General features: G+C 44.8%; 1 protein-coding gene across 1 annotated transcript in view; it reads right to left on the bottom strand.

Moving 5' to 3' along the window:
• NOP14 (NOP14 nucleolar protein) overlaps window positions 1–12,066 on the bottom strand; it is a 213,187-nt gene that overhangs the window by 81,504 nt on the left and 119,617 nt on the right. Inside the window, exon 9 of the mRNA XM_085642502.1 lies at window positions 4,690–4,820. Within this exon, the coding sequence (XP_085498628.1) occupies window positions 4,690–4,820 (131 nt within the window). The remainder of the gene's footprint in view (window positions 1–4,689; window positions 4,821–12,066) is intronic.

The following is a 12,066-nucleotide window of genomic DNA, read 5'->3' as shown; positions in this document are numbered from 1 at the left end:
TTGTATGCCTTACTACAGAAGACGTTCCCTGTGCAGGGACAAACTGTGAGGACCTATATTAATCACCAGTGTAGCAGCAGAATCTCTCTGCATATAATTTGGTGAGAATATTAGCTTACACTCTCAAATGGTGCCCATATGCCTTTGAAACAACGTTTTTGCAGGAAATGTATTTGCTTTTCTAAATATATACTTGATTCCCACCCTGTGTCTTCATTCCATGGGTTTACAATGCATGAATACATGACTCCATAAGTTGGGAGGGTTGGAGGGAGAAGGAAAGAGGCCCAGAGTCACTACCTCCCTACTTTTGTAACGGAAGCATGTGATAGGGCAAACAAGATAAATTATGTTTCTCGTCTAATTGCTTGTGCACTCTAGGGCCAAGTGCCAGGACTGCGGAGGCAGATTTCGACAGGGCTACCCTCTCAGGAACACTCTGGCAGTGCCACAGATCCTCTCCTTCAGGAAGGGTACTGGTTTCGAGCCAGGAGCACGCCCGTGATGCGCTCTTGAGCATTTGTTAGAGAGAGAGACAGCACCAGGGTCAAATGCGCTTTCCTACACTGGAAGTCACCTCCTCGTGAAGGTTTGGCTCAATTCGATTGTGAAGCAGTCCTTTTGCTACTCTGTGGAGCACCCCCTGCTTGGACAGAGAGAACTTGGAACTGGAATAGCACATGGCCCAACAGCTCACACTCTTATAAGCATAAAGGGGACAGGGGAAATTTATTTTCTTTCTGCACATTCAGAATTGGTTTGGAATGGTTGCCCTTCCATATGTTCTTCTCAGGATGTCTTCCAGTCCAAGCCTTTATCTAGAGTGATGCTCCATAAAGCAGGGTCTTCTCCAGTTTGGAGCACCCACAACAGAGGCACTAGAGGCATAAAGAGCCACATGGACAGTGATCAGGAAGAGTTATGCCTCTCTAAAGGACCCTTCAGATGCTCAACAACAGGGATGCATGCCCTCCCTCTATCCCCAACACCCATTGAATTGTAGCATGCATGAATACTGATCAGCAGCAGTTTGTAGCAAAAACATCTTATTGAATTTACAAAGAGAAAGACTGTCTCTTCTTTCCCCACTTCAGTGTCTAGCGCCACTCCCTCCAGTCTCAGGAATGTCAGCATAACACTTCCAATGTATGAGAAAATAACCTCACCAGCTTGTGCACATTAACTGGCCAGGGGCTTCCTACATTACTCTTGCTCCCTTAGGCAATCACCATGTATGTTACACGCAGCACATCAACCACATACGTGCTGCTATGTCATTTTCAGGGATCCAAGTTAGCTTATGGCAGCAGAACTTCACTCTACTGGGCCAGCAGACCACAACTTCTAAGACCCAGGTAAAACGGTCTGGTCACAATGCAGGGTTGCTAAAGTACGCTATACTGCCACCACTGCTCTTTACATTAGAACCAATGACTGGTACAATAATCCACTGCCACTATGAAAAGTGCACTTGGTGCACCCCTCCCAGTCAATGACAGATCCAGGGATGTGCCCACTTCAATGGACAAACTTAGGACTTCAAGCACAAGCTACATTAGCATGTGGCTGTTGCTAAAGATAACAGAGTAGCAGTTGGGCTACTGGGGGTAGGAGACAAAATGGTACACATGCATGGGGCATTTCCGTCCTCAATAGACTAGGGATCTTTTTCTCCCATCATGCTTTGCTGATTTGAGAATCTGGCTTTGGATTTGCAAATCTGTTGTACTGAAACTGGGTGGTCAATATATAAAATTCCTATTGTGGCCACCATTCTCCAACCAGGTGCTGTGAGCAACATGTTAAGAAAAATAAAACAAGCACTGGCATAGCCAATAGGTCTCGCCTTTGGGACCTTATGTGTTTATCCAGAACTTTTGGCTATGTTGTAGAGCATTGTGGCTGCTGTGTATCATGTTGAAAAGTTATAATAAAAAGTGTTAAGCATTTTTGTTACCTCCAAGGCGAGGGGGCGCCGTGATCTCACCGAGGGAAGGCTGTTGGGCTGTGCTCTCCACAGGGAGGAGAGCTGTGGTGAGCCTGAGAGGGGAGGGTGCGCTGTGATCTCACTGAGGGGAGCTATTGGGCTGTGCTCATTGGACTGAGGTGAGCTGTGGTGAGCCGGCTGAAGGAGCCTGTGTGTCTGAGAATGGAGGGGGCGCTGTGGAGCTGTGCTCACTGCATTGAGTGGTGAGGAGGCAGAGGAGAACCTGAGTGTGTCTGAGGGGAGGGGCCGCTGTGATCTCACCGAGGGGAGGCTGTGCTCTCCACAGGGAGGAGAGGTGTGGTGAGCTGGGGAGGGGGCGCTGTGCTCACCGGACTGTGGGGAGCTGTGGTGAGCCGGCTGAGGTAGTATGTGTGTGTCTGGGGGGAGGGGGGTTCCACGAATTACCTGTGATCTGACTGAGAGAATCTGTGCTCTCCACAGTAAGGAGAGCTGTGGAGAGCTGGCTGAGGGAGCCTGTGTGTGTATTGGGGGGAGGTGGCAGGCTGAGCACTATACAAATGTTGCAATTTAATACAATACATCAATAGGTGTTAAGCATCTCTGGGCTGGCTGCGGGCATTCTCCTGCCCTGGGTGGGGAGACTGTGTGGCTGCTAGGCGTTGTTGGGGTCACAAGGTGTGGAGCTTCTCTGGGGTGTTCTCATAATGGGCTGGGCACATGGGCTTACAGAAAAGTGTTGTGTGACTGCTGAGCTCACTGAGGGAGGCTGCTAGGCGCTGAGGTCACAAGGTGTGACTGTGAAACTGCTCTGGGCTCCCCAAGGGGGTGGGGTGTTCTCGTGATGTGCTGGGCTCATGGGGTCATGCGTCAGTCCTTGGCTGTGCTATGTGTGGTTATTCAGAGGTGCTGTGTGACTGCTGAGGTAACTGAGGGAGGCTGCGAGGAGCTGTGGTCACAAGGTGGGGTGCCCGTGCATAACCTGCAGCAGCGTGTGTGCTGAGAATTCAAGGACTCTGGAGGCTGCAGCCAGGGAAAGGCAATGTAGCCCATAAGCATAAACATGAAACAGGACGCCGTGGTAGGCGTCATGGTGGGCTGCACGAACACAAATGGAACCAGGTCGGCGGCGAAAGTGAAAGCGCCACGTTTAAAGTGCACCAGGGCCAGCGCGACCGCCATCTGTTTCCAATTAACGGGCGCGATAATTGGAAACAGATGGCGCTGCAGCTCGCTCCCGAGCTCCCTAGGCCAGGGGAAGAGAAGGCGGGACATGCACCCGTCTTTGGCCAATTGGGTACTGTCTTTCTTAGAAAGAAGCATGAAAAGGCCAATAGCGGGTCATGAAAAAAAAAAGCACACGCACGAGCGTGAATTTAGAGTTTAAAGTCCTTACTAAAAGCCTCGCAGCGCATGCGCGCTGGCTCCGGCGAGATCTAAACAAAAGGGGCACATGGGAGGCAGAATGAGCCTAGATACGGTAATTGTTGGGGAGAGGTCGATCAAAAAATGTCCCTGGAGTTAATATAAAAAAAATGTTTTATTGCATAATCCACAAATCTTGTGCTGGATTTGCAGATCATGGCACAGGATTTGGGACTTTGAGAAAAATAATTATAATAATAATTTGGTGCACTACAGCTGCACTTGACCAACCTCCGCTGCGCTTGGCCTTTTCCTGCACAGCTAGGTTTGGCCATTTGTGGTGTGGTGGGCACAGGAAACAGCATGATGTGGTATATCGAAAAACACAAACCAGAACTTCCCTGAACAATCCTAAGGTTAAATAGATTGTTTTAAACTGATAATAAGATATGACCCAAGCTAACAAATTTGAAGTTATGGGCACAAAACAAAAACACTGGAGGGATGGTTAGGATCACAATCCACAAATCTCGGCCATAAAGCATAACTCGCACACAAATCCAATGCATAGGACCCCAGAATCTTTTGTTTAATCTTAATTGAATTTTTTCAAATTCTTCATCTGTGTTACAACAGAGACCCCATAATATTTACAGCAATAAACAAGTAAAAGAAAATGTTCTTACCTAACACCACATATTCAAACTAATAAATAATCCTTCGATCATAGGTGTTCATTTCGAAATAGTAGGGGTGATGTGATAGGCTTTTTCACCTGTAAGATTACATAGTTTGCATGGCTGTTGTGCCAGTTATGGGTTGTGGTCCTAACCATAACTTGCACATTTCAGTGGTTTTCCAGTTTTAACTTGCAACGATAACTGCACTTTTAACTGTGGTGTGTATGAATATACAAGTCAATGAACACTGGCACTGAGGACCAGACACCAAGAACAGACTCCAAGATACACATTTGTTATTTTTTCTTACACACTTTTCTCAACCAGGTGCAGAAGTAATTGCAAAAATGTAACATGTAGAACCCATCAGGTAAAACTGTTATAAAAAGGATGCTCTATACAGTCCTGGCAAGAAGAATAGTACAAAGTAACTATTTGAGCTGATCCAAGTGAAGTAAAACCTGCAACTGAGGAAGGCCATAAACAGCGTGTCCTTACAGGAGTGAGTATGGTTCAAGTATCAGCTCCTCCACTCGACGGGCCTACGCTCCCATATTCGGAACAGACAGGGCTGGCTACCCTGCATGGTGTTGAGGACAATTACAGGCTCAAAATATTATCAACACAAATGAGAGTAAGCGGGTACAACTAAATGTTTTCTCACTTATAGAAATATAAAGAGAAGTAAAAAGGCCATACTTGCAGCTTGGCTTTGTTTCCTACTGCCAGGCTTGGGTGGTTGCACTTCTTGATCCGCTCAAGAACAACCATTTGCTGCTGCACTGATTTTCCTGCCAGTAAACCTTTTAAATCTTCAGAAGACTCAGGAGCTGAAGTGAAACAAAGCACAAAAACCAAAGAAAATTGAATCCAAGATAAAAAAAATATATGCAGCGACTATCTTAGCAACTTGCACTAACAGGAGAGACCAGGCTGATGTAGCATCTGTTGGAGTTCTCAATTGATCAATCTCCTACATTCTCTCTTCTTCTGCGCATGCAAAGGCATGGCAAGCACGTGCCCCAAGACCATGCAAAGGCATGAGAAAATACACTTCAACATACTCGAGGACTTAAAATAGTAAGTCATCTTTTCCTCGAATATTTGGTGGTGTTTCAATGCCCTAAGGGACCTAACAGGAAGAGCTGCCGACTTTGGAACTGGGAAAGTAGGTTTGTATCCCGGCCTCAACTCCACGTCATGTAATTATGGATAAATCACTCAACTTTCCTGTGCCCAAAAAACAATGTGTAGCATCTGGTTGCAATGAAAAGTGATTTGGTGCCCTGGGCTATGTCTGTGCGATATAAAACTGTAAAACGGTCAAATGGAAGCTTTAACAGTAAGAATAACCTACCACACCTAGACATTTACCAAGTGCAGCAGGATATAATGGGTGACAAAATCCTTTTATCCACAGAAATCATTTCATTCCAACTGGCTTGATTTGTTTTGATAGACTACCTATTTCTGAAAGGACACATAAAAACAACTGAAACACAAAGCTATCAAGTTTTATAGGAGGCTCATTTTGACGAATAACTTTACTTAGTATTACATTAACAGTACAGCAATTCTAGCATAGACTTCTTTATACTCTTATTCTGGTCACAAAGCTGACTTGGTAGAAAGAATTAGCTGAATTCCTCAAAGCTCAGATACTCTGCAACTTGAGTCAGTCTCACGCAAGTGCAACACCTTTCTACGTTCCCGCCTCTTTTTTTCTTTTAGTACTAGCTCCTCCACTCACAGATTCTATAGGCACTGTGTGACTTTTACTCCTGTTTCTAGCCCTGTCAAAACGAGACCCTTAACGGTGCAGGTGACGATCAGCTTCTTCAGTTATGCTCAGTCTGTTTACACGCAAGATAAATTCTGCAAAAAACGTTAGATACCAAGACTAAGATGCCAAGAAGTGTGATGACATGGAATAGGCACAAGTTAATACTTGTATCCAGAGTGCAAGCGGACACAGTACAATCAACCATGACTACACATACCAATTAATTCATATTAGGGTACTATCAATATGGAGACAGCTATATTGTACAACACAACATAGTAATGATCTCTCATGGATACGACTATTTAACTTGAAAAGGGAAACTAATTCTATTTAACACCACCCTATAAGTGAACACAGAATTACAAATCCATGTACAATTATGAATTAAATAACTGAACGGTAGAAAATTGTTATCATCGATCTCAACAACGGACAAGGAAGCTACCGTATGCAATAGATTTCATTCAGATGTGGAAATGTAAGTGAAAAATAATTAACTTAACTTTTTTATTATTAATATTTTATTTATAACCAGCTGGCTATACAGTACACAGTCAAATGACATAAGACAATATCTGGCATTGCATGGTATACAGAATGACAGTGTTGACAGAGAGGTACACCGCAAACAATAAAACTCCCCAGGCTACAGTTCCACCCACAGTGCATAGGGCACTCAGCCGATAACAACTCTACATCAGACTAGTAGCCCAACTCACATACAAGTAAGTGGGCACCCTTAACAGAGCAAACTAGATGGCGAGCAGCAATGGAAGATATATTTCAAGCGTCACCTTGCGTGTGCAGTGTATGTTTAGGCTCCACATCTGGGATCGCATCTCTGCTAAAGAGAAAGGAGGTAAAGGGTCCCCATGTGTCTCAGGGACCGGCTCTTGGGGACGACAAGTCCCAGTATACAGACAGCTGTTCATGACAGTGGGCGACATCTATAATCCAACCTCACGGCTTAGGAGCCCTCATTCCGCTTGAGTGGAGTGCAATTCTGCGCTCCGCAAGTAGGAGCATCAAGGCCATCAATTTAAGGTATTTTCGGGGCACATCTTTAACATATCCAAGCAGGCCAATGAGTAGGGAGAGAGGGATTGACGTTAATAATCTCCGCAGTCGTACTGAAGACCTCAAGTGGCAACCGCTGGGCAATGCCAAGCTATGTGCAGGAAATCCAAGCGGGGCACATGACAACGGTGGCAGTGAGAGTCAGGGGAAAGCCCCATCCAAAATAGTTGTGTTGACGTACGATAGAGTCGGTGCAAGAATTTGAAATGTATAAGACGAAGCCTATAGTTAGGGGACAACATTTCGAGCTGAGCACAGCAGTAGGTCCACTGCGCATCTGTCAGAGGACTAGAGAGATCTGTGTTCTAATACAGTTGCACCCTTGGGGCGAGCACTGGGGCAGAGTGCTGCATGACGCAGTAGAGGCGCATGATCAGCTTCTGCTGTGAAGGAGTTGCCTGTATGTGCTTTAGTGCAGAGTGTGACTGTGGGGGAGCCGGAAAGGGGTCGTGAAGCACGCGGCACACAGCCCGCACCTGAAAGTACAAGAAGGTATCCAGTAGTGTGACAGCAATGGTGTCAGTAGAGCTCGGAGGCTCGAGAAAGTGATCCTAAGGATAGAGATCAGCGAAGGTCCGAATGCCTAACCTCTCAGCTCGACCAGCTGTGCCTCTGTCCTGGAGTGGTGACAGAAGGGGGTGATAGGCCACAGGAACGGATTGAGTGTGCATCCAGAATGTCTCAGGAGTCCGGTCCACGCTTACCGCAAACACGGCGTTGTATCAATTTCCACCTGAGGTGGCTTGTAAGGGAGGGACAAGGCCGTAGTTAGTGGTCAGAGAGTGACCCTATCTAATTCAATAGCAACATGGGGTTGAGAAGGCATAGGGTGTATCCAATAAAGGAGGAACTGGGCCTGAGCGCAGAGTGCATATAGATGAAAATCTGGAGCGCCCATTCCACCTTGTGATTGAGGTAGCGTGAGCAACTCATATGTAACTCGGGTCTGCCAACCCGCCCACACAGGATCATAGGCGCCTGAAGAAGCTGACCGTGAGTGGAATTGAGATGTTCACAAATAAATAAAGGAATTTGGGCAGGATGATTATTTTCGCAATTGCGATGCGTCCCGCCAGTGACTGGGTTAGTTTGGACCTCAGTGGGATATTATTTTCTAGCCACTCTATAGCCCTGCCATAGTTGGCACGCCAAAGTTCCTGGAGGTCTTTGCAAATCCACACACCCAAATATTTTATTGGACTACTCGCCCACAGCAATGAATACTCAGAGTAGTCTCAGTCAGGGCGAAGGAAACGGACTTACTCCAATTTATCTGAACCCCGGAGTGAGCGCCGAATCTTACCACTTCGCGGATTAGAGGAGACAGGTTAATCTCTGGGTCCCTCATGTAGAGAGTGATATCATCTGCATATAAGGATACTACTAAGCCCGAGACGTAAACCCCAAGCCCCTCTTCCCGTGGTGTTGTCGCAGGTGTGTGGAGAGTGGTTCCATTGGAAAAGGTATGACAGAACAGCAGCAGCTTGTCTGGGTTATGTCATGCCCTATTTGCGCCCATTTCAATGAATGCATGCAGGACTTTGCTTCAGTGAAGCATGCAGCAAGTGAGCAACATGTTACTATGACCAGTTCAAGAATTGAACGCGATAAAGTAGATACACAGAAAGTACTGGTATATGTAGAACAGCTCAGTGTTTTTGAGCGAGACAGCAACCTCGTAACATTGTCAAGGGTGTTACTTATGGCAGTGATGTTAATCCTGAAATTGCAGAAGAAAATTGGAAATATAATTCTTAATGAGATGACGGACAAAAGAGTCTCTGAGTTCTTTCAAAAAGGAACCAGGTGAAGGTAATGAAATCAGTTCAATCTGTTAAATTGAAAGAAGAAACCTTTGTTATGGATCCTGAACTATTGTTTCAGCGCTTGTTGCTTTGTGCTCAGACTAGTGGCGTGGATTTGCAGGAGGTATTTCGTTATGAGCTTTGCTCATACCCAGCTAGTTTATTCAATAAGCATGGACTTATGAGGGAATCTGGGAAGTCGTAGCTTGCCAATTATATTAAAAAGCAAGTCCCAGCCGTTGCTAACATGCCCGAAAATATGCAGTTCGTCATTGATGGAGGGTGGTTACTACATCGCCTTCCTTGGAGTCCGAATCAGACATTCCATGAGCTGCTTTGTGCCTATGAGGAATATGTGCTAACAAAGTATGGCCAGGCAATAATAGTATTCGACGGATTTGGAGATACGCTTTCTACAAAATCAGAAGCCCATCTAAAAAGAAACACAGGTATTGTAGGACCTAAAGTAAATTTCATAACTTCTACCTCCATCGCCATCCAGAAACAATTATTTCTGAGTAATAATGAAAATAAACAAGCCTTCATTGATCAATTATCGCAAAAGTTACAAGAAGCTGGGTGTAAAACAAAGCAAGCTCATAGTGATGCAGACTTCATGGTCGTTTTGGAGGCTATTGAGTCGGCCAAAACTCATCCTACAGCCATTGTTGGCGAGGACACCGATCTTCTCATACTACTCCATCATTTTCAAGAAAACCAATTTGATATTTTCCTTTGCCCAGAACCTAAGAAATCTTCCAAAGACGTAACTGTATGATATTAGGAAATTAGCAAAAGCTTTAGGTAATGACGTCTGCTCTCACATCTTATTTGCTCACGCCGTATTAGGATGTGATACCACCTCCAAACCATTTGGATTAGGAAAACGTGACTCCATAAAGTTGCTAAGAAAATCAGGCAGCTTCAAATAAAGTGCTGCCGTATTCCAAACTTCACAAAAATCAACAGAAGAAATTGAAAATGCTGATCTTAATGCTATTGTAGAGTTGTATGGAGGAATAACAGGAGACAGCACACTACATGATATGAGACTTCAAACTTTCACTTCAAAGGCAACAAAATCAACAATACATGTGAAACCGGAAGTCTTGCCTCCTACAGAGGATGCCTGCAAATTTCATTCACTCAGAGTATATCATCAGGTGCAGCAGTGGATGGGTATTCATATGGATCCATTACAGTGGGGATTTGAAGTGAAAGATGGAAGATTGGCTCCCATTAGAATGAGTCAAGCACCAGCACCAGATAATTTATTCAAATTTGTGAAATGTGGCTGTAGCAAGAGTCAATGTGCGACTCTGCAATGTATATGCAAAAGACAGGGAATAGTGTGCACAGATGCGTGCACGGATTGTCGAGGAATAAGCTGTTGCAATTCCATGGACGATGATTGAAATCATACTATTCTTATACTGAGGAGTGCTGTTTGAATTAATCTCTTTAACAATTTTCATTTGTCAGTGTCATATTGAGAAGTGCTATATTATCTAGTTGAAATTTGTTTATCCTTTTCAAATGATGTTAAAAAAAATTAAATAATGTCAAAACTATGTTTGGCATATTAACATATAATTATCGTTGTTTATTGTATTAATCCCAATTTGATATTATGGTCATCAGAAACAATTTTTGATGTTATTTTTTACTTTCCCGTCCATAAAAACATATAAAATGATACCACACATGGGCATATAAACAGTTATACCCTATATCTCAAATAATGGGCAGCCATTTTGAAAAATCCACCATATTGGATTAACACGTCATGATAGAGTGGTAGACTTTCACCATCATTTTCTACGGAAAAATTTCAATAACAATCCACTCACAGAAATTGTATTGCAATTAGTTCTAGGTTAGCCCATTTTTTGAATTAATTTGACTAGACTAGATGGCAAATAATAAGGGTGGCAGTGGGCAGCCCTGCCTCATACCCCACATAACTGGGAATGGACTGGAAATGTGCAAATTGAGGCGTACGCGCGCAGTAGGCAGAGTGTACAAAAGACTAATTTGTGCGAGAAATCAGTCACCCAAACCCATCCTCCCCAACAGAGGAAAGAGATATTCCCATTCAAGCATATCAAATGCTTCTGTTGCACCCAGGAACTGTGAGTGCAGGTAATGCAATAGCGCATAGAGGGTTCGCAGATTTTGGGATGTCGATCTGCCCTGTATAAAGCCAGATTGATCGGGCCGCAACATGACAGGTAAGAGCAGTTGTAGTTGGTTGGGTAATATTTTGGCATATGTTTGACTGTCTGTATTTATCAAAGATAGGGGACGGTAAGAGTCACATTGATTCGGCGGGTTATCAGGCTTCAGGATAATGACTATCACAGCTTCCCGCAGAGACTGGGGAAGGCGCCCCCTCTCCAGAGCATCCTCATGCATCTCTAGGAGTTTGGGAGCAAGGATCTGGGAGTATTCTTTGAAGAAGGCAGCAGGTAGTCCATCCACTCCCAGGGCTTTTTCAGGAGGGAGGCTGGAGATTGCCTGGTGCACCTCTTCAATTGCAATGGGGGAATTTAAGAATTCCCGCTGGGCATTCGTTCCACACAAGCTGTACGTCATCAAAGTATGTTTGTAGGGCCACAGTGCCCGCTACGGGGGTGGTGGAGTAAAGGTGAGCAAAGAATGCCGGAATTGTTTGCAGGAGGTCAGTGGGGGAAGTGCACTATGACCTTCCACATCCAGTAACTCAGCCACATGTGACATAGCGTGCAGCTTTTTAAGTAGGCGAGCTAATTAACTTACCTTTAAACTACATTTACTTGCTAAATGTATTACAAATTGAAAATCTGTAATGCATAAGCTTGAGAATTATTTCAGACAAAGATTTCAGATAACCCCAAAACATCATCATGATCATATATGCCATACCTATCTCTAATTCAGACTTAAGAGGAAAATAAGTATAGAATTGGCAAGCCTACACTAAATAGGTTCTTCATGAGGGTACATACATTATAGAGAAAATAAAACCAATCATTTGATCATCAATTCCTCCTAATATCATTTGTGGCAAAGAGGTCTCGCCAGCGAGATCTATTGTTACTGACTTGCTTCGGAAGGGAGACAGGACATGTGCAGGGGCGACTGGAGGTTGTGAACGCGCCCGTGAACACGCACGTACATGTGATGTGCACATCTCCTGTTCCCCTTTCGTCCTCAGCAGTCTCATGCAATTTCTTTGTTTTTCATGCGCACGCGCGCTTCAAGCGCTGCGCACTTTACACGTACAGCATGCCCCACTTACCGGCTCTTGTGGGGACTCTGCGCTTCTCCTCGGCTGGTCTCACGTCTTCAGCTGGTCACTGCAGCAACATGCGGGGCTCCATCTTGCTCACAGTAGCCCCGCCTGAAATCCTGCTTTGGCCGCACCAT

The sequence above is a fragment of the Triturus cristatus genome, chromosome 2_2 (assembly GCF_964204655.1).
Source record: "Triturus cristatus chromosome 2_2, aTriCri1.1, whole genome shotgun sequence".
Lineage (NCBI taxonomy): Eukaryota > Metazoa > Chordata > Amphibia > Caudata > Salamandridae > Triturus > Triturus cristatus.
This window is presented reverse-complemented; position numbering and strand designations above follow the sequence as displayed.